General features: G+C 42.3%; 2 protein-coding genes across 4 annotated transcripts; one reads left to right on the forward strand and one right to left on the reverse strand.

The window, feature by feature from the left end:
- Nucleotides 1–565: 565 nt before the first annotated feature.
- Nucleotides 566–2,844, reverse strand: adra2db (adrenergic, alpha-2D-, receptor b). Its single transcript, XM_058063980.2, has one exon. It carries the CDS (start codon nt 2,519–2,521, stop codon nt 1,247–1,249), a length of 1,275 nt encoding a protein of 424 aa, XP_057919963.2. The 5' UTR covers nt 2,522–2,844; the 3' UTR covers nt 566–1,246.
- A 15,048-nt stretch (nt 2,845–17,892) lies between these two features.
- Nucleotides 17,893–25,572, forward strand: simc1 (SUMO interacting motifs containing 1). Of its 3 annotated transcripts, none has more exons than XM_058063974.2 (12): nt 17,893–18,285; nt 18,720–18,867; nt 19,297–19,363; nt 19,434–19,873; nt 19,945–20,180; nt 21,276–21,345; nt 21,461–21,621; nt 21,717–21,809; nt 21,958–22,089; nt 22,879–23,038; nt 23,194–23,278; nt 24,726–25,572. In XM_058063974.2, the coding sequence occupies exons 2-12, from the start codon at nt 18,808–18,810 to the stop codon at nt 24,935–24,937; spliced, it is 1,716 nt and encodes a 571-aa protein (XP_057919957.2). In that variant the 5' UTR covers nt 17,893–18,285; nt 18,720–18,807; the 3' UTR covers nt 24,938–25,572. The 3 variants fall into 3 exon arrangements, with proteins under 3 accessions (XP_057919957.2, XP_057919952.2, XP_078644393.1); XM_078788267.1 differs by having other exon boundaries at nt 17,895–18,285; nt 18,720–18,846; XM_058063969.2 differs by lacking the exon at nt 18,720–18,867 and having other exon boundaries at nt 17,894–18,285.
- Nucleotides 25,573–26,237: the final 665 nt, after the last annotated feature.

A 26,237-nucleotide genomic window follows, 5' to 3' on the forward strand; every position in this document is an offset into this window, starting at 1 on the left:
ACGAAGAGAACATGCAAACTCCACACAGAGATGGCCGAGGGTGGGGAAAGACAAAATAAGAAGCCAAAAAGTTACCACTTCCACACATAATAGGAGGAGAACTCATTCATTCATTCATTTTCTACCGCTTATCCTCACGAGGGTTGCGGGGGTGCTGGAGCCTATCCCAGCTGACTTCGGGCGAGAGGCGGGGTACACCCTGGACTGGTGGCCAGCCAATCACAGGGCACATATAGACAAACAACCATTCACACTCACATTCATACCTATGGACAATTTGGAGTCGCTAATTAACCTAGCATGTTTTTGGAATGTGGGAGGAAACCGGAGTACCCGGAGAAAACCCACACATGCACGGGGAGAACATGCAAACTCCACACAGAGATGGCCGAGGGTGGAATTGAACCCTAGTCTCCTAGCTGTGAGGTCTGTGAGCTAACCACTCGACTGCCGTGCCGCCCGCGTTTGCAAATTTTTTTTTTGTTGCGAGTGGTGACTCGTCCCATGTTGTTTGCAGGTCCTTGAACGCACCCATTGTATTTTTTTGTTTAACTTTGACCTCCTATTTGATCCCAAATATTGATACTCAATTCGTTTTGTGCTTTTAATTTGATGTCGTTCATGTCTTAATTAATTTCATGACCCCGTCCTCCCCCCAAAATTCCTGCATTTTGGGTCAGCTCTTGTCGTGTCTTTGAGGGCGGACGGCGGGTCCCGGGGCGCCAAGTGTTATAGGTGACAAAGCAAATTAGAGTAATACCCAATCTCATTAATAATGCATTTTATTTTTAGAATGTAACAATAAAAAAAATGAGCTTCAAGCCAAAAAAATAGCCCCCAGGCCACAATATGGACACCATTTGTGCCGACGAGCGCTGCCAGCCTGCCTGCCTGCCATGTTTTCAAATGCACATTTAAATGAGATATTTATTTTAAACAAAGGACTTTTTGTGCGTCCAGCATTTGATTGGCATGTCACTCTCTTCTAGAACCATTAGTAATACCGACCATGCACGTTTCAGATGGTTATGAATATGTTTCTACTGTTTTTTTTTGTTTTTTTTTACATTATGATCTGTACACAACAGCCATTGTTCCAGAAGTCACATTACAATTGTGCAGACGGGAAACAATCAGCTCCAGGCTGAGTTCGTCTAATCTCCTTTAATTCTTTCCTCGCCATTGAAAAAAAAGAAAGCTGTGAGAAAGAGATTTGCCACCCGGAAAAGCCTCTCTCCCCCGTTGTTCATGTGCGCTTAGAGGTCCGCCAAATGATTTTCTTGAAGGCTTTTCTGAAATCCCTGTTGAAAATGGTGTAAATGATGGGGTTGACGGAGCTGTTGCAGTAGCCAATCCAAAAGAAAAGGTTGAAGAGAGTGCCAGGGATGTAGCAGCTGTCCCTGCAGATAGCGTGCAAGCTGTAAGTGAAGAAAAAGGGGAACCAGCAGAGCACAAACACCCCCATCACAACGGCGAGCACGAAAGTGAAGCGTTTCTCTCGCATCTGGGCCACTTTGGTCTTGTTCATGGCGGCGGCGGCGTGTTGGCGTCCCGCTTGGCTCTTGTGCTCCGGGTAGAGCTGCGACGCTCGGGACGAGGCCCAGGAAATACGACAGTTCTGAGACGAGTAGCTCTCGGAACCTTCCACTTTGCTCCGCTTGGTGACGTTATGGTTACGGGGTTTGGTGTCAGACGGGCAGCAGCTCTCCTCCAAGTCGATGTCGTCCAGTTCGCCTTGTCTCTGAGGGTGACTTCCAGAACTCTGGCTGCTGGGACTCTCCATCTCGAAGCGGTCCTTCCTAACGAAGCATGTCTCCGATTGGGACGGTTGCCTCTCCAGACCGTTTTTGGCCACAAACACAGTGGAGGAGCGCTGCTTGGCCACTTTGTAGATCTTACAGTAGACCAGGATCATGATGAGACCCGGTGCGAAGAAGGACACCACGCAGGAGGACAGGATGTACCAGGTCTCGTCGTTGAGGAGACACTCACGCTCGTCGTGCTTGGTCATGAGAAGAGGCGGGAACGAGATGACCGCCGAGATCACCCACACCACTGCGATCATGGACTTGATGCGCTTCGGGGTCCTCTTCAGGTTGTAGCTCACCGCTTTAGTCACGGACCAGTAGCGGTCCAAACTGATGGCGCACAAGTGCACGATGGAGGAGGTGCAGAACAACACGTCCAGCGCCAAGTAAAAGGCGCACCATGTGCTCCCAAAGTACCAGTACCCCATCACCTCGTTGACCAGCGAGAAGGGGATGACCAGGGTGGCCACCAGGATGTCCGCTGAGGCTAAGGAGACCAGGAAGAGGTTCTGAGGAGCGCGGAGAGCGCGGCTCGTCAGCACGGCCACAATCACCAACACATTCCCCACTATGGTCACGGAGATGATCACCGTCACCACCAAGATGATGAGCGCGGAGGCCGGCACGGAGTGAGGCAACTCGAAAGCCGCGTCCGTGCTGTTGACATCCTTGGAGATGTTTTCCAACACCGCGTTTACCTCACTTGAATCCATCGTGGCTCAAATTCGCCCCGGTGCGTCATGTTTGTGCGTGCGTCCTCCTATCGTCCTCCGAACCGGCCGATTCGTGCAGTCCAGCCGCGCGTAACGCTCTTTAAACGGAAAACAACCCAGAAAATGAGCGGCACTGCGGGAGCAACAAGACCCCCGGAAAGTCCCGATGCGACGAAGAAGTTCCGAATGCATCATAAATGTGAGAAAAGGCATGTCACAGTCACGGGGATCCGTGCGTAATGCCGCCTGCGCGCTCCGGTGCCAAGCGTCTCTTTGGGGACGCGCGCTGCCGGTGGTTGGACGCGCATACAGGAGGGTGGTGACATCACTCCGACAACCAGCCCGTTTTCTAAACTTAAAACGAGCAGAGGGAGGGAGAGAGAGAGGGAGAGAGAGAGAGGCTTGTTTGGACAGCTGCTTGGGAGATTTCTTCTAAACAGGAAGCATTTTCTCTTCCAGGATGCCCTCAGGCTTGTTGTCTTTCATTTGATCCACTATACACTTACTGATAGCATAGCGCTGCGTAGTAATGACAAGGGCCTTGAACTCAAGGCTGCTGTGCAAAGGCATTCTTTTTGAATTTGTGTCTGGTACCCTAAAAATGACACTAATGTATACTAGAGGTGTCCAAAGTCAGGCCCGGAGTCCATTTGTGCACTGCAGCTTGATTTTTTTTTTAATAAAAAATTGGCGGTCGAGTGGTTCGCGAACCTATAGTACACAAAAACAAGAATTTCTCCACCAATTGGGAGCAAATTACAGGGGTGTCCAAAGTGCAGCCCGAGGGCCATTTGCGGCCCGTGGCTTTTTTTATTTTAAATTCTAATTTAAGATGGTGGTCGTGTGGTTAGCGCGCAGACCTCACAGCTAGGAGGTTTAATGAAGTAAATGTTCCTGTGGTTTTCTGTTGCAAATGGTGATTAATCATAATTAATTTGAAAACGGATTAATCTGATTACACGTTTGCATCATTTGACAGCCCTAATAATAATAATGATAATAATAATAATAATAATACAAGTGGCACAGCGGTTGAGTGATTCACGCGCAGACCTCACTGCTAGGAGACCAGGGTTCAATTCCACCCTCGGCCATCTCTGTGTGGAGTTTGCATGTTCTCCCCGTGCATGCGTGGGTTTTCTCCGGGTACTCCGGTTTCCTCCCACATTCCAAAAACATGCTAGGTTAATTGGCGACTCCAAATTGTCCATAGGTATGAATGTGAGTGTGAATGGTTGTTTGTATATATGTGCCCTGTGATTGGCTGGCCACCAGTCCAGGTTGTACCCTGCCTCTCGCCCCAAGACAGCTGGGATAGGCTCCAGCACCCACTGCGACCCTCGTGAGGATAAGCGGTAGAAAATGACTGAGCTCTCCTCCTATTTTGTGTGGAAGTGGTAACTTTTTGGCTTCTTATTTTGTCTTTCCCCACCCTCGGCCATCTCTGTGTGGAGTTTGCATGTTCTCCCCGTGCATACATGGGTTTTTTCCGGGTACTCCGGTTTCCTCCCACATTCCAAAAACATGCTAGGTTAATTGGCGACTCCAAATTGTCCATAGGTATGAATGTGAGTGTGAATGGTTGTTTGTATATATGTGCCCTGTGATTGGCTGGCCACCAGTCCAGGTTGTACCCTGCCTCTCGCCCCAAGACAGCTGGGATAGGCTCCAGCACCCACTGCGACCCTCGTGAGGATAAGCGGTAGAAAATGACTGAGCTCTCCTCCTATTTTGTGTGGAAGTGGTAACTTTTTGGCTTCTTATTTTGTCTTTCCCCACCCTCGGCCATCTCTGTGTGGAGTTTGCATGTTCTCCCCGTGCATACATGGGTTTTTTCCGGGTACTCCGGTTTCCTCCCACATTCCAAAAACATGCTAGGTTAATTGGCGACTCCAAATTGTCCATAGGTATGAATGTGAGTGTGAATGGTTGTTTGTCTATATGTGCCCTGTGATTGGCTGGCCACCAGTCCAGGTTGTACCCTGCCTCTCGCCCCAAGACAGCTGGGATAGGCTCCAGCACCCACCGCGACCCTCGTGAGGATAAGCGGTAGAAAATGACTGAGCTCTCCTCCTATTTTGTGTGGAAGTGGTAACTTTTTGGCTTCTTATTTTGTCTGTCCCCACCCTCGGCCATCTCTGTGGGGAGTTTGCATGTTCTCCCCGTGCATGCGTGGGTTTTTTCCGGGTACTCCGGTTTCCTCTCACATTCCAAAAACATGCTAGGTTAATTAGCGACTCCAAATTGTCCATAGGTATGAATGTGAGTGTGAATGGTTGTTTGTCTATATGTGCCCTGTGATTGGCTGGCCACCAGTCCAGGGTGTACCCCGCCTCTCGCCTGAAGACAGCTGGGATAGGCTCCAGCACCACCCTTGTGAGGAAAAGCGGTAGAAAATGAATGAATGAAACCCAGCATGGTGAGTCCTGCATCGACTGCACCTTGAGGCACAAAACTGGACACCCACTGTGACAGTGAACACGATACCTGTTGCTCAGGGATTTCTGGTTATGTAACATGCATGCTCAGCGTAGGGAAGCTTTGTGGGGGGGTTCACTTTACCGTGGAACAGAATAACATTGCCAATATTGGTGACGGTCTTCCCGTCTTGAGCGGTCCCACGGAGGCCAGTGAGTTTGCTTTGTGGCGTCGAAGCCTTTTAATGTTTTATTCATGCGCAGGGACCCCAGCAGACATCCTCCCAACGCTCCAGATGAGCATGCAACTGCGGAGATTGTCTTGAGGGTGACTGCCACCGTGTATCAGGACAGTGTAGACGTCTGCCGGGGGGACATACCTGCTGCATTAAAACCCTGCTGCATCAGCAAACTCTTAACACACACACATACACTCTTTGCACATTGCATAACTCTATCCCACTGGGTACCTGGTAAATAAGATGTAAGAAGAATTATCACAGCCTTGATGCATTATATAGATTTCCTTTTTTTTCCCTCTGGGACATTGTCCTAACATTATAGGCCTATCAACACAATGATGGATTAGTTCCAAGGCACAGCAGACAGTACAAAGGTTAAATATACATTATATATCCAGCCTGAATGCACAAATTATGCAACATGCACACAATGAAATTCAATATTTCAAACGCTTGCATGCAGCTTTGACCAAATGTGGTCAAAAGAAACAAAAGAAGCTGTCATACTCGTGTGAGGGATTTACTATTATCATCATTATTATTTTTTTTATTAAGGAACAAAGTGCAGTCATGCAAAACAAGAAATGCACACGTAAGAATGCACAGTTCCATAAAACAGTAAATATCTTTAAAGCTGCTCGCACAGCTACAGTCATAGAAAAAAAATGATGAAACAGTCTTATTTCTTTAGTTTATTGATCCATTTTAATGCCTGCTACAAGTAGAGGTACATTTGTCTCTACAAACATAATAATGACAACAAAAATAGCTCATTAGAGTTTAATTTAAGAGCTTATAGCTAGCTGTTTCTGTGGTTTTCTGTTGCAAATGATGATTAATCATAATTAATTTAAAACGGATTAATCTGATTCCATGTTTGCATCATTTGATAATAATAATAATAATAATAATAATACAAGCGGCACGGCGGTCGAGTGGTTAGCGCGCAGACCTCACAGCTAGGAGACCAGTGTTCAATTCCACCCTCGGCCATCTCTGTGTGGAGTTTGCATGTTCTCCCCGTGCATGCGTGGGTTTTCTCCGGTTTTACTCCGGTTTCCTCCCACATTCCAAAAACATGCTAGGTTAATTGGCAACTCCAAATTGTCCATAGGTATGAATGTGAGTGTGAATGGTTGTTTGTCTATATGTGCCCTGTGATTGGCTGGCCACCAGTCCAGGGTGTACCCAGACAGCACCCCCCGTGACCCTCGTGAGGATAAGCGGTAGAAAATGAATGAATGAATGAGTTCTCCTCTTATTTTGTGTGGAAGTGGTAACTTTTTGGCTTCAACCATTGGGTACCCCGCCTCTTGCCCAAAGACAGCTGGGATAGGCTCCAGCACCCCCCGTGACCCTCGTGAGGATAAGCGGTAGAAAATGAATGAATGAATGAGTTCTCCTCTTATTTTGTGTGGAAGTGGTAACTTTTTGGCTTCAACCATTGGGTACCCCGCCTCTTGCCCAAAGACAGCTGGGATAGGCTCCAGCACCCCCACGACCCTCGTGAGGATAAGCGGTAGAAAATGAATGAATGAGTTCTCCTATTTTGTGTGGAAGTGGTAACTTTTTGGCTTCTTATTTTGTCTTTCCCCACCCTCGGCCATCTCTGTGTGGAGTTTGCATGTTCTCCCCGTGCATGCGTGGGTTTTCTCCGGGTACTCCGGTTTCCTCCCACATTCCAAAAACATGCTAGGTTAATTAGCGACTCCAAATTGTCCATAGGTATGAATGTGAGTGTGAATGGTTGTTTGTCTATATGTGCCCTGTGATTGGCTGGCTGGCCACCAGTCCAGGGTGTACCCCGCCTCTCGCCCGAAGACAGCTGGGATAGGCTCCAGCACCCCCGCGCCCCTTGTGAGGAAAAGCAATAGAAAATGAATAATAATACACAAATTACACACATGCACCCCCTGACCTTCTGTACTTTTACCTCTACAGGGTCCAACAATAGCCAGCTTCCTGTGCCCCAGGATCCCGTTTCCTGTTATGATGCTGTCATCCTATCCAATCGGGCGTGTATACATCTTCCCGGCGTCCTCGCCAGTTAAGTCAAACACAGTACCGCTCAACAATACAGTTGTCAACTGAGGCTAATTATAGCCATGAGGGAAAAGGGCAAAAATGATGCGTAACTGTTGGTTTTGTCACGTCCGTGACAAAGCCATCGCATTCATTTTGCGGGGCCCGATGTGCCGAAGCACGAAAACCCACACAATCTCATCAATACATTCATTACGAGCTTTACCGACTCATCAGTCATCGACGGACGCGCAAATGTATTTGACAAGCTGTCCAGCAGCAGGTAACGGTCTGATTGATGCTGTTCACCACTGGTTATTAATGGCTTCGTGAAACACCATAAATCACAGCCGATCAGCGATTGGTTGAGACCTCGATGGTTGTGGAGTTGACGGACATCCAGTATATATAAACAACAGAACGGGGGTACATTTTACATTTCTCTTTCTCTCGCTCTCTCTCTCTCTAAGAAGGCTGTTTCGGCTGGATATGTGCAGAACCCGGTACTACGTTATGTAATATTCCAGAAATAAATGGCCTGAGGTGCTGTGGAAAAAAAAAAAAAAAGTCATCTTAGGCTGCAGGTGCTTTGGAAAAGCAATCATTCCTGCTGGGATTTCAGCTCGCACAAATTCGGCCGTGACCCCATTTTTGATACCTTTACCTTATCGGGTCGTTTTTCTTATTTACATAGTATGCAGTAAATGTGTGTGTTTGTTCCTGGCTATTGTTGCAGTATTGTCGGAGATTCAAGAGAGTGGGAGAGGACTCATGCGTTTCTGTGAGTGTGTCACAGCCACAGTGTGATTCACATGGTTTTTTTTTTTGTTTTTTTTTTTCCTTCAGACATCTTTCCACATCTCACGGCCATTCGTCTCATGTTGCCGGCGCTGTCAGCAGACCTGGCAGGTTGGGGGGGATAAATACATGGCCGCTGACCTTTGTTGTGTTGCAAACAAACAAGACTCGCACTCTTGCATTTTTGGAGAAAAAGCATAGCGGAAGTTTGAACGCGTGAGCGGACTAATGAAGCATTGAAGGTCACGCTTGTCAGCATATTTACAAAATAAAGTTGGTGCCCTTAAATTAGAGCAGGTCCGAATGGGATTTGGGGAAGTTAAGCGCATTTTTATACTTGCTTTGTTGCCCGCAGGGGGCGTTTGTTTACTCAGCTGTAGAGAGTGCCAGGCGTTTACATGGTAATTGCTTGAAAATACTCGAGTTGGAGTAGCACTGTAACATCTGACTGCCTGACTTTTGCAGTTTCAAGCTGCTTGCTTCTTATCAATAATAAAGTACATAGTTTTACTACTATACTATGTAGTACTATGTCAACTACCTTACCTCGAAACACGTAGTTTTAGCATCTTTTTCAGTGCTGCAAAGCATGCTACAGTACTACTATATGTAGTACTATATCAACTACCTTACCTCGAAAGACATAGTACATTATTACTATATGTAGTATTATATCAACTACCTTACCTCGATACACGTAGTTTTAGCATCTTTTTAAGTGCCGCAAAGCATGCTACAATACTACTATATGTAGTACTATATCAACTACCTTACCTCGAAACACATAGTTTTAGCATCTTTAAGTGCCGAAAAGCATGCTACAGTACTACTATATGTAGTACTATATACCTCAAAACACGTAGTTTTAGCATCTTTTTAAGTGCCGCAAAGCATGCTACAATACTACTATATGTAGTACTATATCAACTACCTTACCTCGAAACACGTAGTTTTAGCATCTTTTTAAGTGCCGCAAAGCATGCTACAGTACTACTATATATATAGTACTATATAAACTACCTTACCTCGAAAGATGTAGTTTTAGCATCTTTAAGTGCCACAAAGCATGCTACAGTACTACTATATGTAGTACTATATCGACTACCTTCCCTCGAAAGATGTAGTTTTAGCATCTTTAAGTGCCGCAAAACATGCTACAGTACTACTATATGTAGTACTGTATCAACTACCTTACCTCGAAAGATGTAGTTTTAGCATCTTTAAGTGCCACAAAGCATGCTACAGTACTACTATATGTAGTACTATATCGACTACCTTCCCTCAAAAGATGTAGTTTTAGCATCTTTAAGTGCCACAAAGCATGCTACAGTACTACTATATGTAGTACTATATCGACTACCTTCCCTCGAAAGATGTAGTTTTAGCATCTTTAAGTGCCACAAAGCACGCTACAGTACTACTATATGTAGTACTATATCAACTACCTTACCTCGAAAGACATAGTAACCCACAAGAAAACCCACGCATGCACGAGGAGAACATGCAAACTCCACACAGAGATGGCCGATGGTGGGGACAGCCAAAAAGTTACCACTTCCACACAAAATAGGAGAACAACTTCTTCATTTTGTACTGCTTATCCTCACAAGGGTCGCCAGGGGTGCTGGAGCCTATCCCAGCTGTCTTGGGGCGAGAGGCGGGTTACACCCTGAACTGGTGGCCAGCCAATCACAGGGCACATATAGACAAGCCGAGGGTGGGATTGAACTCGGGTCTCCAAGCTGTGAGGTCTGCGCGCTAACCACTTGACCACCGTGCCGCCCATATTCCACTATATTAACCAAGACATGAGAACCAAATTTGATTGTAACTTACTTTTATTTACAATACATGGGTCAAAACCGACCCGGTAACATAAGAGATGATACCAGAAATCTAACTGGGGGAGCTGAGGGAGTCTCATTGGGGGTTCAGAGTTGACTTTCAGCTTGGAGGCGTATGTTTGCTTCCTGTTCTTTAGCAAATATGAGTGTAGCAAACTGCAATGTGCAATGTTTGGTTCACTGTTCCACTTTGTAGAAAAGCGCCTAGAGAACCAAGGACCTATTTGAGGACAGGTCACTATTTGAGGAAATACACAATATGACATGCGGGGGAAGGTGTAAACGAAATGTAAAAAAAATGCCAGTGTTGGTGTTGATCCAGGGCTGGTGCGCCATGACAGGCACTAAAACACAGTTAATTACCCTTGCGGTGACGTGTCAGTACATTGAGGAGTACATGGCAAGGGCGGCGTTGTGACGCCTGCCAGCCTCTGGGGTCACAGATTGAGACCGAGTGAGTCATCGGGCTGTGATCCACGCATCATCCCTGGCACGCTCTGTCAGTCAGATGTTCAGCTAAGCGGTCACGGGCAAAACGTGGGTGACACAAACTCCGAGGAAAGTGTTTGGCAGCTGTGCGTTAGAGGTACGAGAGCGTGACTTGGATGCCGTCAACATGTCGTCTGCGGGCTGACCCGGGACCTGTACCTGTACCAATCCAGCATGACTTATTCGGCATCTTGCCTTTGTTTTACGGTTTAACCAAGCCCGACATTGAAGGTGTGGGGTAGAGCAGTTATGGAGGAACTAATGAAGAACTAATGACTAAGGCACATATATTGAGAGTAGTTATTGAGGAACTAATAAGAGTAGTTACTGAGAAACTAATGACAAAGGCACATACATTGACAGTAGTTATTGAAAAACTAATGATTAGAGTAGTTACGGAGGAACTAATGAAGAACTAAGGACTATGGCACATAAATGTAGAGTAGTTACTGAGGAACTAAGGCACGTGAATTTGGAGTACTTGTTGAGGAACTAAGGCACATGCATTTAGAGTAGTGACAGAGGAACTAATGAAGAACTGATGGCTAAGGCACATACATTGAGAGTAGTTATTGAGGAACTAATGATTAGAGTAGTTACCAAGGAACTAATGAAGAACCAATGACTACTCTACTGTTGTAGAGTAGTTACTGAGGAACTAAAACACATACATTTAGAGTAGTTACTGAGGAACTAAAGAATGTGCATTGAGAGTAGTGACAGAGGAACTAATGAAGAACTGATGGCTAAGGCACATACATTTAGAGTAGTTATTGAGGAACTAATGATGAGAGTAGTTACCAAGGAACTAATGAAGAACCAATGACTACTCTACTGTTGTAGAGTAGTTACTGAGGAACTAAGGCACATACATTTAGAGTAGTTACTGAGGAACTAAAGCATGTGCATTTAGAGTAGTGACAGAGGAACTGATCAAGAACTGATGGCTAAGGCACATACATTTTAGAGTAGTTATTGAGGAACTAATGATGAGAGTAGTTACCAAGGAACTAATGAAGAACCAATGACTAAGGCACATAAATGTAGAGTAGTTACTGAGGAACTAAGGCACATGCATTTGGAGTAGTTACTGAGGACGTAATGAAGAGCTAATTAGGAACTAATGAGTAGAGTGGCTACGGAGGAACTGAGGCAAATATATTTAGAGTAGTGACAGAGAAACTAATGAAGACCTAATGCTAAGGCACATACATTCAGAGTAGTTATTGAGGAACTAATGATTAGAGTAGTTACTGAGGAACTAATGAAGAGCTAATTAGGAACTAATGAGTAGAGTGGCTACGGAGGAACTAAGGCACATACATTTAGAGTAGTTACTGAGGAACTAATGCACATGCATTGAGAGTAGTGGCAGAGAAACTAATGAAGAACTAACGCTAAGACACATACATTTAGAGTAGTTATTGAGGAACTAATACACATGCACTGAGAGTAGTGACAGAGAAACTAATGAAGAACTAACGCTGAGACACATACACTTAGAGTAGTTATTGAGGAACTAATGATTATAGTAGTTACTGAGGAAGTAATGAAGCGCTAATTAGGACCTAATGAGTAAAGTGGCTACAGAGGAACTGAGGCACATACATTTAGAGTAGTTACTGAGGAACTAATGCACATGCATTGAGAGTAGTGGCAGAGAAACTAATGAAGAACTAATGCTAAGAGACATACATTTAGAGTAGTTATTGAGGAACTAATGATTATAGTAGTTACTGAGGAACTAATGCACATGCATTTAGAGTAGTGGCAGAGAAACTAATGAAGAACTAAGACACATACATTTAGAGTAGCTATTGAGGAACTAATGATTAGAGTAGTTACTGAGGAACTAATGAATAGTGGTTAGGGTTAGGTAGGTCGGTTAGTTTCTCATTAACTACCGTAATTTAGTGTACCTTTTTGTAAAGTGTTACCAATGTATACCAATATATTATATTACCAATATACGTATGACATTATATTCATGTGATTGCCCCCCCCTGCTTTGGAAGACATGCTAGTATTCATGTAACACAGTTATGCTCGCAGTTTTCTAATATTTATACAAATAAGTCAATGAGTTATTGACAATTACTGTCATTGCTCAGCCCCGCCCCCGCACAGAAGTTTTGCTTGATGGCGGCCATGTTTTCCAAACAATCTTGGTCAAAAGTGGGTGCTTGCCAGTTCCTGAAAGGTGTTGTTTGGACTTACGAGGTTAAAGTGTAAAGTTTTATAACAGCTCACCTCCACGCTTTGCTTTCTGTCTTCCTGTCTGGTCACATTTCCCAAAACTGACCATCTGGAGGGGATTCTCGGCTCAACTTCTTTGCCGGGTTGGCGATGCTCCAAGGCTGGATGTCCTCAACAAAGCCGCACGGACCACAGACGGAGAATATTTGCATCCCAAAAAGGTACCGTGATCCTGGCAAAACATGTTCTCAAAAAGGCAAGAAATACCATTTTTTTTACTGCATGTTCCACTTTACTTCATCACACGGATCATCACACCTGGTGCGGAATCTAACACGATTTCCCTCATCGGGTCTTCACATCCATCAGCTGTTATCATAACAACAAAAGCACTGTCCTTAAAATAGCCACAGGTGAGTGACCATAAATAAACTATTAAGGCGAGACTAAGCTTTCACGTGGACAGGATTTGGCAGATTATTTCCATGTATAAAATATTATATAGTGGAAACACTATTTTAATTGCTTTAATTGAGTGTGCTAATTATGTTTAACCCTTAGATGCACGAGTGACTGGACCCTACACTCTTCCATAAGTGGGTCCAAAATCACCCATACTAGAATCAATGCCTTTTTATGACAATTTTGCCATTTTGGTTAGGAATAATCACTTGTATGATATTTAGTATTATATTTAGGACCACACAAGAATGATTTCATGTTAGAAATATCTTCATTTTTTTACTTTTTTTACATCTTTGAAAAAGAAAATGACCCCGTACAACAATAGAAAATGTGACGATCCATTGTGTGTTGCATAAAGGTAAGTTAAAAATGTGAATGGCATGATATCAAAAATATGTTTTTTGAGGAATACCGGGAATATGAAATGATACATTTTTTTCATTATGAAGATATTTCAAGAAAACAACCTGACCGGGTCATTTTTGACCCACTTATGGAAGGTTGGGTTAGTAACACAAAAACTAAAATTTCTTAAAATGTATAAAAGGCAAGTTAAAAATGTGAATGGCATGATATCAAAAACATGTTTTTTGAGGAATACTTGGAATATGAAATGATAACAATTTTTCATTACTAAGATATTTAAAAAAAACCAACCTGACCGGGTCATTTTTGACCCACTTATGGATGGTTGGGGTAGTAACACAAAAACTAAAATTTCTTAAAAGGTATAAAAGGTAAGCTAAAAATGTGAATGGTATGATATCAAAAACATGTTTTTTAAGGAATACCGGGAATATGAAATGATACATTTTTTTAATTATGAAGATATTTCAAGAAAACAACCTGACCGGGTCATTTTTGACCCACTTATGGAAGGTTGGGGTAGTAACACAAAAACTAAAATTTCTTAAAATGTATAAAAGGCAAGTTAAAAATGTGAATGGCATGATATCAAAAACATGTTTTTTGAGGAATACTTGGAATATGAAACGATAACAATTTTTCATTACTAAGATATTTTAAAAAAACCAACCTGACCGGGTCATTTTTGACCCACTTATGGAAGGTTGGGGTAGTAACACAAAAACTAAAATTTCTTAAAAGGTAAGTTAAAAATGTGAACGGCATGATATCAAAAACATGTTTTTTAAGGAATACCGGGAATATTAAATGATACTTTTTTTTCCATTAGAAAGATATTTCAAGAAAACAACCTTACCGGGTCATTTTTGACCCACTTATGGAAGGTTGGGGTAGTAACACAAAAACTAAAATGTCTTAAAATGTTTTAAAGGTAAGTTAAAAATGTGAACGCCATGATATTCCAAACATGTTTTTTGAGGAATACCTGGAATATGAAATGATATATGTATATATATATATATATATATATGAAATGACATTTTTTAAATTACTAAGATATTTCAAGAAAAAAACCTCGGGTTAATACGAGTATGATCTGATATTAGACTTCTTGGTCATCTTGTGTGCGTATTAATGCAAAATCTATAGCATTTGTTGTTTGATCACAGGAACATAATCCCTAGTGAAATTTTGGATGAGGGCCCAGACTAACCTCCTGACCTTCAGCTGTGTTTCTCTTGCATGGATCTTCATGTGAAATAATGTTGTGAAGCTCCCATGCAAATCTTATGTACATTTACCCAAATGACTGATTTAGCATATATAAGAAAACCCTCCCAGTATGTTGTCTATAGTGAAGCATTGGGCCAGATAAAGAAAACAATTCTATTTGTGACTTTTCTCATCATGGGCTTTATTCATTATTTTTGGAAGAAACAGAGGGTTCCTCCCGTGGGTAACATTTCTAGCCTTTCTCTTTCTTGATAAACTACAAGTCGGGTAGAGAACATGTACTCCCTTGAGTATTTGTTTCACGCTCTGAAGAGTTATTGAGACATAATAGACTCATCAAACAGCCCCGGACTTCAGAGTTATCATCATGCTGATGACAAACTCACAAGGACTACAATACAACGCTCTTATTATTCGCTCTTATTCATTCAGACAGACAGAAGACTACTTCAAACTGCTTAGTAGTATTGCTTTCTGGCATTTCTACTGCAGTTTCCCGACAGTATCTATACTCGCTTGTACGCCTCAAACTTGTACCGACTTGTACAATGACACTTTAATGGAGTATTGAGTTGTGGACTCCTATAGAGCGGCTACACACAATATCCCGCACAGGAAGTTTTGTAGATCTTCCAGAATGTGCAACTATCCCAGATGTATTTTCTTGAATTGAACAATTGAACGGTCTGTTGCATTTTTGGCATTGTGCGACTTATACTCCAGTGTGACTTATGTATGTTTTTTTTAACCTAATTATGCATTTTTGGCATTGTGTGACTTATACTCCAGTGTGACTTATGTATGTTTTTTTTTACCCAATTATGCATTTTTGGCCTTGTGTGACTTATACTCCAGTGCGACTTATGTATGTTTTTTTTTTACCTAATTATGCATTTTTGGCCTTGTGTGACTTATACTCCAGTGCGACTTATGTATGTTTTTTTTTTACCTAATTATGCATTTTTGGCCTTGTGTGACTTATACTCCAGTGCGACTTATGTATGTTTTTTTTAACCTAATTATGCATTTTTGGCATTGTGCGACTTATACTCCAGTACGACTTATGTATGTTTTTTTTTAACCTAATTATGCATTTTTGGCATTGTGTGACTTATACTCCAGTGTGACTTATGTATGTTTTTTTTTACCCAATTATGCATTTTTGGCCTTGTGACTTATACTCCAGTGCGACTTATGTATGTTTTTTTTTTTACCTAATTATGCATTTTTGGCATTGTGTGACTTATACTCCAGTGCGACTTATGTATGTTTTTTTTAACCTAATTATGCATTTTTGGCATTGTGCGACTTATACTCCAGTGCGACTTATGTATGTTTTTTTTAACCTAATTATGCATTTTTGGCATTGTGCGACTTATACTCCAGTGCGACTTATGTATGTTTTTTTTACCTAATTATGCATTTTTGGCATTGTGCGACTTATACTCCAGTACGACTTATGTATGTTTTTTTTCTACCTAATTATGCATTTTTGGCATTGTGTGACTTATACTCCAGTGCGACTTATGTATGTTTTTTTTAACTTAATTATGCATTTTTGGCCTTGTGCGACTTATACTCCAGTATGACTTATGTATGTTTTTTTTCTACCTAATTATGCATTTTTGGCATTGTGTGACTTATACTCCAGTGCGACTTATGTATGTTTTTTTCTACCTAATTATGCATTTTTGACATTGTGCGACTTATACTCCAGTGCGACTTATGTAGGGATATTGCTATTCAGTTCCGCCGGTGAATGCCAACATTTAATCCTGCATGCAGATGTTGACGATTAGGAATAAAATTTGCACTAAGTGGCTTGGACGTGTGACCTTCTCTCTTCTCAAACAAACACACCCAAAAATTGAACGCACCCCAAATCGTACAAGTTACAGTGCAGGTAAAATATAAACCTCGCGTGAGCACCTCAAGAATTCCTTTTCTTTTTCTTTCATTTTAAATAGATTGCATTGTTTTGCAAATGCATGCAAAGCATTGTTTTTGTTTTTTTTTTTACAAAACAACACAAAATGATAGCATTGTTTACCAACGCTGTCTGTGCGTGGAGGATGATTTCCACATCATGTCATTTGCTGGGATGTCCATATGCACCCACACAGCCATTACCACCTTGTATACATCACACACACACACACACACACACACACACACACAATGCATGGCTGTATTTTATAGCAGAGGTCTGTGTTGCTGTGTATCAGGTACTAGCATATACCATCACCGCCATAATGTTTTATATGAGGTCAGTATGATGGTCGGCCTCGCTCATTTCATCCAATTATGCCACTGCGGTTCAGATTTCTTAGAAAAACGAGCAGCAAAACAAAAGTAGGTAAGCTAGTTTCCTCGAACGCTTCTCGGTAGCAACAAATCTATGAAAAACGACATCATGAAATATTACTAAAAGAGATATTATGCAGTAGTAGCCTTTTATCATATATAATACACACATATTTTGACAATGCTTATCATGGGAACACAGGCTGCAAAACACCACTGAAAACTAGGTTCATGTTTTTTTTTTTTTTACTCTAGCAAATGTTTTTAGGGCATTCCATCTGTTTCCTGCTCACTGGCAACTGTGCAATATAAAAATAAACTCAGAGGGTTGATTCATTTTAGATTAGAATTTTGATTCATGTGTAAGCAGGGTGAAAAGGCTAAATATGAAAAAATAGTTCACAATCCATAATACCAGTGAGGTCGTTTAACTACCTATATGGATTTTAATAGGTTGTTTTGATTACAGTGTTAGTTTTCTGCAAGGCGTGAGCACCCTCAAGTGGCGGTAAGTGGAATTACATGATGAAAAGTGGGGAATATGAATACTGGCACTGAAAAACACACAATTAAAAATATTACTTATTTTAACGTGAATGCATATTTTTCTACAATGTCCACATTTATGCTTTTTCCGCCGATAAAACCTTCCGAAAAATAATCGAAAAACCTCAAATTTCGCCCAAGTTTCATATAATATGACCTGAATATTAACCTGAATATTAATGTTATTAAACCGATCAAATGTCTCGCATAAGAATTGTGGACGATGCCCAAAATTCCATAGAAGTGGAGATTTTGTTTAATGTAGTTTACCCTTTTATCCAGCAGGTATCAGTGTCCAACCACCTGAACGCTATCTGTCCTATTCATTGCAGAAGAAGAAACTGAACTGTGTTTAATGTAGTTCACCCTCATATCCAGCAGGTGTCAGTGTCCAACCACCTGAACGCTATCTGTCCTATTCATTGTAGAAGAAGAAACTGAACTTTGTTTAATGTAGTTTACCCTTATATCCAGCAGGTGTCAGTGTCCACCAACTGAACGCTATATATGTCCTATTCATTGTAGAAGAAGAAACAGGAAGACGCGGAAGAACAAATATAAACAATATGGACGCCATTTCACCTAACTCATTGTTTACATCCAGAGTTGTTTCCATTTAAGCTATTTAATATTTTAGTCATATGTGTTAACGTTTTTAAAATTGTTTTAAAAAATACTACAAATGTCATTAAGCTGTTTTATCACGTTTTATTTGACTCCGGAAGCCGTGCCGAGGAGGAGTAACTATGACCACTGTCATTACCATCAGTTCCGACAGTGAGGAGGACGACACGGGTGTGGAATCGAACTCCTTCACAGAGCCATCGTGGTTCATCACATTTGTGAGTACATAAGCAGAATCGCACCGGGAACTCATCGTATTAGGTAGCCGCCAGATGGCGCTTTTGTAGTACCTGTAGTCTCTACACAATACAAAGTAAACACAGGACCAGTGACCAGAATTCCCATACTTTTTCTTGGACAATTTTTGACAAAAGTTTGTTGATCATCATCATCAGAATGATACAAATATCAAAGAAATAATTGTATCAACATGCTTATTTGTGAACAATTTGACACAACAATGTAAGACAAGACAACATCAACAAAATAGTGTACAACACAGTGTATTGTAACTGTGCAAAATAAGTCAACAAAAGCTCAAACTGTCATTATTTTTCATAGTTTTTTTTTCCCAAAGCAGTGCAACTATGCAACTCATTTAGAATGACAAAATGACCTCCCACTCTAATCTGGATTCTCTTCCTGTTTGGAGGGCTTTGAGCTTCTCAAAGGTTCTGTCTTGGAAGAACAAAGGATTGCATGTTGAGGCGACTGTAGTGTACAGCACCTAGAACAGTTATATGGAGATGTTTCATGGACATGGAGTCAGACGAGAGCAGGTGACTGATATTTTCTTAAAGGTAAGAGCATAGCATTTACATTATGAAAACATTGGCACCGGTTTGGAATTTTTTGGATCAACTTGCAGAGTGGATTTTCTCCGGGTACTCCGCTTTCCTATCACACATTCCAAAAATTATCCATAGGTATGAATGTGAGTGTGAATGGTTGTTTGTCTATATGTGCCCTGTGATTGGCTGGCCACCAGTCCAGGGTGTACCCCGCCTCTCGCCCGAAGACAGCTGAGATAGGCTCCAGCACCCCCCCGCGACCCTCGTGAGGATAAGCGGTACAAAATGAATGAATGAATGAGTTCTCCTCCTTTTTTGTGTGGAAGTGGTAACTTTTTGGCTTCTTATTTTTGTCTTTTTCCAACCTCGGCCATCTCTGTGTGGAGTTTGCATGTTCTCCCCATGGATATTTATTAATAAAATGCTCTCCTTCTTTAGGGTTCTTCTGGGAGCAACGATTCAAAAGATGTTCATCCAGAGTCCGTTTCATTGACTGATTTCTCTGGTAAGTTGAAACCAGAGCGAGTTCATTTCATTTGGAAGCTACTTTTCTAATCCAACATTTTCTTTTCTAGAAAGAAGAGTCACAGAGCAGACCAACTCCGGACACGACGCCTCTGCTCGTTCAACTGAAGATGCCACTCATCCACTACTTCACATCACTTATGCCGACTCCCCTCCAGTCCCCGCTACCTCACCCAACCGCAAAACACTCCACACCACTTGTGACCACGCGCAAGATGAGACTACCATTTCACGGCGAGGGATGGACGTCGTGACCGATGCCGAGCCCGTTGACGCTCCTGCGTCTATATCGGAAAGCGAAGATTTGCAAGGTTTATGGAGTTGTGAAAGTGAAGAAGAGAGACAGGATTTGAACACTTTTATGTGGCAAGAGGAGACCGACAAAGCAAATAACGCTAACGGTGACTTCAGGGAGCCCAGTCAGGATGAAAAGCGTTTTGTGTGCCCTCATAGATTCCAGAAAGTAATGCACGGATTATCACATACCCTGGTGAGAACACGTTTTTTTTTTTACATACTAATTACATTAATAATAATCATCTGATTCCTTTATCGGTGCAGGAAGAAGACGTGCGGTGGTCAACGCCGTTCTGCGAGCAAAGCCTCAGGCTAATTTACACCACCATGCAGGTGAACATCAAGGAGGGAACTCTGCAGCTCTTGGCTGACCTTCTACATCCTGGTTACTGTCCTCCCAAGGAGGTCATGTCTCACCTGCTCAGTGGCATCCTCCTGGACCCACTATGTTCACACCACCACTGTGTGAAGGTCTGGGATCTTCTGATGAGGGCACAAAGGTGAGAGAACCAGCGAGCGGAGAATCGATGGTGACTGGACACTGGTGCGTCTCCATAAATGACAGAGTGGTTAGCGCGTAGACCTCACAGCTAGGAGACCCGGGTTCAATTCCACCCTCAGTCATCTCTGTGTGGAGTTTGCGTGCGTGGGTTTTCTCCAGGTACTCGGGTTTCCTCCCACATTCCAAAAACATGCTAGGTTAATTAGTGACTCCAAATTGTCCATAGGTATGAATGTGAGTGTGAATGGTTGTTTGTCTATATGTGCCCTGTGATTGGCTTGCGACCAGTCCAGGGTGTACCCAGACAGCTGGGATAGGCTCCAGCACCCCCCGTGACCTTCGTGAGGATAAGCGGTAGAGAATGAATGAATGAATGAATGAGTTCTCCTCCTATTTTGTGTGGAAGTGGTAACTTTTTGGCTTCTTATTTTGTCTTTCCCCACCCTCGGCCATCTCTGTGTGGAGTTTGTATGTTCTCCCCGTGTATGCGTGGGTTTTTTCCGGTTTCCTCCCACATTCCAAAAACATGCTAGGTTAATTAGCCACTCCAAATTGTCCATAGGTATGAATGTGAGTGTGAATGGTTGTTTGTCTATATGTGCCCTGTGATTGGCTTGCGACCAGTCCAGGGTGTACCCCGCCTCTCACCCGAAGACAGCTGGGATAGGCTCCAGCACCCCCGCAACCCTTGTGAGGATAAGCGGTAGAAAATGAATGAATGAATGAGTTCTCCTCCTATTTTGTGTGGAAGTGGTAACTTTTTGGCTTCTTATTTTGTCTTTCCCCACCCTCAGCCATCTCTGTGTGGAGTTTGCATGTTCTCCCCGTGCATGCGTGGGTTTTCTCCAGGTACTCCGGTTTCCTCCCACATTCCAAACACATGCTAGGTTAATTAGCGACTCCAAATTGTCCATTGGTATGAATGTGAGTGTGAATTGTTGTGTTGTGTGAAACTCAGAATCAGTGTCTTTTATACAGTGGAACCTCGGTTACCTTCCTTCCTCTTCATCGCCACCTTCATGTTTTGCTATGAGTTATTTCTGTCTTCCTCACATCTTTGAAATCAAAAATGAAAGTCACTGTTTAATTGCAGACACCACAGTGTTGACAAAAACACAGTTCCATGGAGCTGGGAGTTGGTGACTTCAGTCATGTCCAATCAGGTACTCAACATGCGTTAGCAAACAAATATGGCTGATTATGTACTTCCTATTCTTTCCGCACTACTGCAGTTTAGTCATCATGTTCTTACACTTGGCCTCCATCTTGCTCCGTTAGGACGAGCAAAATAGACATCGACCTGAGGTGGTGCGCATGTTCTTGGAGTATATCCTACAGACTTTGGAGGATGACTTCTCCTACAGGAAGTCCACCTCTGAACTCCACCACTCGATTGCAAAGGCAACGTTGTCTTGTAATCGGCATTTCCCGCATGTCAGGTGAGTTTGGCGCCTCGGGACCGTAACCTTAATCGCAATACTGAACCTAAACAATGACAGGAACCACTCCAGATAAAGTAGCGACTCTCTTCCAGGGATGTCATTCAGTGGATGTTTTCTTCCATCGTCAAATCAACCGGAAACGGCGAGAGCAGTGAAGCAGCCCGAGAGAGAGAAGAACATATCAGGCGAGCCGCAAAGATATTGTTTTTATTTCATTTCATAAACGCTGCTTTGTCCATGTCCATCTCCATATATGAGACATCCATGCAGCTGGAGCCTACCCCAGCTGAGGCAGCATCAGTTACACTTGTGTTTTTTTTTCTAACCCCGCAGGATCGTATCCAGTCTCCAGAGAATGTTGTCCCTGGCTTTAGAGGTGGACGGGTCTCCTGCACCCGGAGCACCCAGACTGTCCCAGGAACTCTTCTTCATGCTCGTCAGCATGGAACCCAGACGAGCGCACAGGTTATGAGCAGATTTTGAATGATTGGTAAACTAAAAATATGGGCTAATAACTATAAAAGCAATCTTCACTCGCTAAATGTACAATCATTTGATTATATCTTCTCATGGGACAATACTAAAAAAAAATTTTTTTTTAATTAAAATTATAAAAACAAAAATAAAAAATACTAAAAATTAAACAAAAAAGCTTAATGAACTTAAAAACTTAACTTAATTAAAAAAAACAGTATATGGTCATATCACCTAGTACTTTGTATGTGACAAAAAAATAAATAAATAAAATAAAAAAAAATTACATAAAAAACACATTTTTTTTACTATATTAGGAAAGCAGGACAATACTAAAAAAAATTAATTAAAATTTAAAAATTAAAAAAAAAAATAGAAAAATACTAAAAATAAAAAAACTTAATGAACTTAATAACTTAACTTAAAAAACATTATGTCATTGTATGGTCGTATCACCTCGTACTTTGGTATGTGACAAAAAATAAATAAATAAAATTTAAAAAAATAAAAATTACATAAAAAAAACAAACAAACAAACAAAAAACTATATATTTTTTTACTATATTAGGAAAGCAGGAAGTGAACAAATATAACAGTTACTGATTGTAAAAGTACCAGATGGAGGGGTAGGATTTAATAAGCTTTGCTTCTTCCTACTCCTTTTGGACATGTGGAACTGGGAACTGATTATGTGATGCATTCAATTGTAATCTGATGCATGTTCAAATGAAATTAAACCATTACTATTACCAAATGAGCATGTGTCTTTATGATTCCCAGACTCCTGCTGCTGGACAGCATGCAGAACAACCTGCTGAGATGTAAGATGCTGGAACATCTGCTGGAATATGCCTGTCCGATGAAAACACCAGTGTCGCCCATGTCGCTCAGTCGTTTACTTCACTTTTTGGAGAACTGCACACTGGCTGCAGACCCGACGGTGATGATTACATTTGTGTCCAGTCCTTTCACTAAAATTCTATTGATTCATATTTATTTTCTTAATTTAGAATGCATGTCATAATGCTATATATATATATATGTATATATATATGACTGAACTCAAAACACCTGATACATGATTGCCATCCACAGGATGGAAGTGAAAAGTGGAAGAAGTGGGAAGAATTGGTTCATCACCTTTGGATGTTGCTAGTCAGCTACAATACAGCAATGAAAGGTAAGATGTTTTGCCATGGCAATAAAGCAGCGTTTGTCTTCTTATTGCCTTCCTGTGCAGCTAGGAGACCCGGGTTCAATTCCACCCTCGGCCATCTCTGTGTGGAGTTTGCATGTTTTCCCCGTGCATGCATGGGTATTTTCCGGGTACTCCGGTTTCCTCCCACATTCTAAAAACATGCTAGGTTAATTAGCGACTCCAAATTGTCCATAGGTATGAATGTGAGTGTGAATGGTTGTTTGTCTATATGTGCCCTGTGATTGGCTGGCCACCAGTCCAGGGTGTACCCAGACAGCCGGCATAGGCTCCAGCACCCCCCGCGACCCTCGTGAGGATAAGCGGTAGAAAATGAATGAATGAATGAGTTCTCCTCCTATTTTGTGTGGAAGTGGTAACTTTTTGGCTTCTTATTTTGTCTTTCCCCACCCTCTGCCATCTCTGTGTGGAGTTTGCATGTTCTCCCCGTGCATGCGTGCGTTTTCTCCGGGTACTCCGGTTTCCTCCCACATTCCAAAAACATGCTAGGTTAATTAGCGACTCCAAATTGTCCATAGGTATGAATGTGAGTGTGAATGGTTGTTTGTCTATATGTGCCCTGTGATTGGCTGGCCACCAGTCCAGGGTGTACCTCGCCCGCTCTCGCCCGAAGACAGCTGGGATAGGCTCCAGCACCCCCATGCGACCCTCGTGAGGATAAGCGGTAGAAAATGAATGAATGAATGAGTTCTCCTCCTATTTTGTGTGGAAGTGGTAACTTTTTGGCTTCTTATTTTGTCTTTCCCCACCCTCTGCCATCTCTGTGTGGAGTTTGCATGTTCTCCCCGTGCATGCGTGCGTTTTCTCCGGGTACTCCGGTTTCCTCCCACATTCCAAAAACATGCTAGGTTAATTAGCGACTCCAAATTGTCCATAGGTATGAATGTGAGTGTGAATGGTTGTTTGTCTATATGTGCCCCGCTTCTCGCCCCAAGACAGCTGGGATAGGCTCCAGCACCCTCCGCGACTCTCGTGAGGAAAAATGAATGAATGAATGAATGAAACTATCTATTTTCATTACACATCTGGAATGCATGAGAACATCTACAAAATACTGTATCTTTATTGACAAGATTGTCATTTTTAAATCATATAATAGGAACACGATGCATGTGCATTTAAAATAAATGAATAAATAAACAAATCACAACAAGTTTAACAATGAAGAAGTGAAGTAGATTTTATATATTTCTAATTTTTGGTGCTCATAAAGAGGCTCCAGGGACACATATTACTGTTAATCGTTATGAAAACGACAATTTTGCATAATGGATTATACTTTTTATCCTTACTTGACCCCAATTCACTACCACTACTACTAAACATGTAGTATTACCATGAAAGCTTTTTGGGTCATAACTTTTTTTATAGTGGACTCTTCACCCTTACAATGTGCCGGTTTTGTCTGTAGGATATCGGTCCAGCTCCTTAAGCCAGCAAACAGACGGGTCTGGCACCTTGGTCTCCAAGCCAGAAGATATTCTCACAAAGGCGGACATTTGTCGAGCCGTGGAGGCTTTTCTGTACCGATCCAAGGCGGACATCGGCGAGACGTTGCCTCTCCACGTGGAGGAGTCGCTCACCTACTTACAGGACATCCTGCTCGAAGTTTGTGAATCTTAAGTGTTCGTCCAAAACACTCCTGTGTTCTCTGCCTTTTTGATCATGCCCACCAGAAGTCCTGTCTGCACCCCATAACAAACCTTCTTCAAGGAGACTTTGGATGTGAGAATACATTGGTGGAGCCCAAGGCAGGCATGGAGGTGTTGGTGGGCTTCCACTGCGTCAATTAATTCAATTATTTTTTGGTTATTTACTTAGCCCTCTGACTGCTACGCTCATTCGGGTGAGTGTTGTCCAGTGTTTTGGCTGCGTTAGCTTCTGTTTGACCGATCACAATGTCAGCCTCGAAAACGTATTGATTCAAGTTCTTTGCTAAGTAACATTTACACCACAAGATCTTCAATTCAGGTAAAAGTCATGCTAAATGTAAATTGATATATTTCATTATTAGTTATATATATATTTTGCATTGTTTTCTGTTTGTAAAACTAGAATGTGTTTTGTTTTAATATTTTGGACCGTCTGGAATAGATTCTAGTAATCAATTTTTTATTGTTAATTTATTCCAGAAGTGGTTAGCACGCAGACCCCACAGCTAGGAGACCGGGGTTCAATTCCACCCTCGGGCCATCTCTGTGTGGAGTTTGCATGTTCTCCCCGTGCATGCGCGGGTTTTCTCCGTGGGTACTCCGGTTTCCTCCCACATTCCAAAAACATGCTAGGTTAATTAGCGACTCCAAATTGTCCATAGGTATGAATGTGAGTGTGAATGGTTGTTTGTCTATATGTGCCCTGTGATTGGCTGGCCACCAGTCCAGGGTGTACCCAGACAGCCGGCATAGGCTCCAGCACCCCCTGCGACCCTCGTGAGGATAAGCGGTAGAAAATGAATGAATGAATGAATGAGTTCTCCTCCTATTTTGTGTGGAAGTGGTAACTTTTTGGCTTCTTATTTTGTTTTTTCCCCCACCCTCGGCCATCTCTGTGTGGATTTTGCATGTTCTCCCCGTGAATGCGTGGGTTTTCTCCGGGTACTCCGGTTTCCTCCCACATTCCAAAAACATGCTAGGTTAATTGGCTAATTGTCCATCGGTATGAACGTGAGTGTGAATGGTTGTTTGTCTATATGTGCCCTGTGATTGGCTGGCCATCAGTCCAGGGTGTACCCAGCCTCTCGCCCGAAGACGGCTGGGATAGGCTCCAGCACCCCCTGCGACCCTTGTGAGGATAAGCGGTAGAAAATGAATGAATGAATGAATGTATTCCAGAAGTGAATTTCCACAAGGCAGTATTTCTTATTTATAAATGAAATATATTGGTTAACCAGTCCATCGCCAGAAGACAGCTGGGATAGGTTCCA

The sequence above is a fragment of the Doryrhamphus excisus genome, linkage group LG22 (assembly GCF_037039965.1).
Source record: "Doryrhamphus excisus strain RoL-2023G ecotype Guam linkage group LG22, RoL_Dexc_Guam_v1.1, whole genome shotgun sequence".
Taxonomy (NCBI): Eukaryota; Metazoa; Chordata; class Actinopteri; order Syngnathiformes; family Syngnathidae; genus Doryrhamphus; species Doryrhamphus excisus.

Coding starts and splice junctions, on each gene's coding strand:
- adra2db (XM_058063980.2), bottom strand. CDS start 2,521: ATGGATTCAAGTGAGGTAAACGCGGTGTTGGAAAACATCTCCAAGGAT.
- simc1 (XM_058063969.2), top strand. CDS start 18,190: ATGACCACTGTCATTACCATCAGTTCCGACAGTGAGGAGGACGACACG. Junction 19,364..19,433: donor TTCATTGACTGATTTCTCTG/GTAAGTTGAAAC, acceptor TTTCTTTTCTAG/AAAGAAGAGTCACAGAGCAG. Junction 21,810..21,957: donor GAGAGAGAAGAACATATCAG/GCGAGCCGCAAA, acceptor CTAACCCCGCAG/GATCGTATCCAGTCTCCAGA.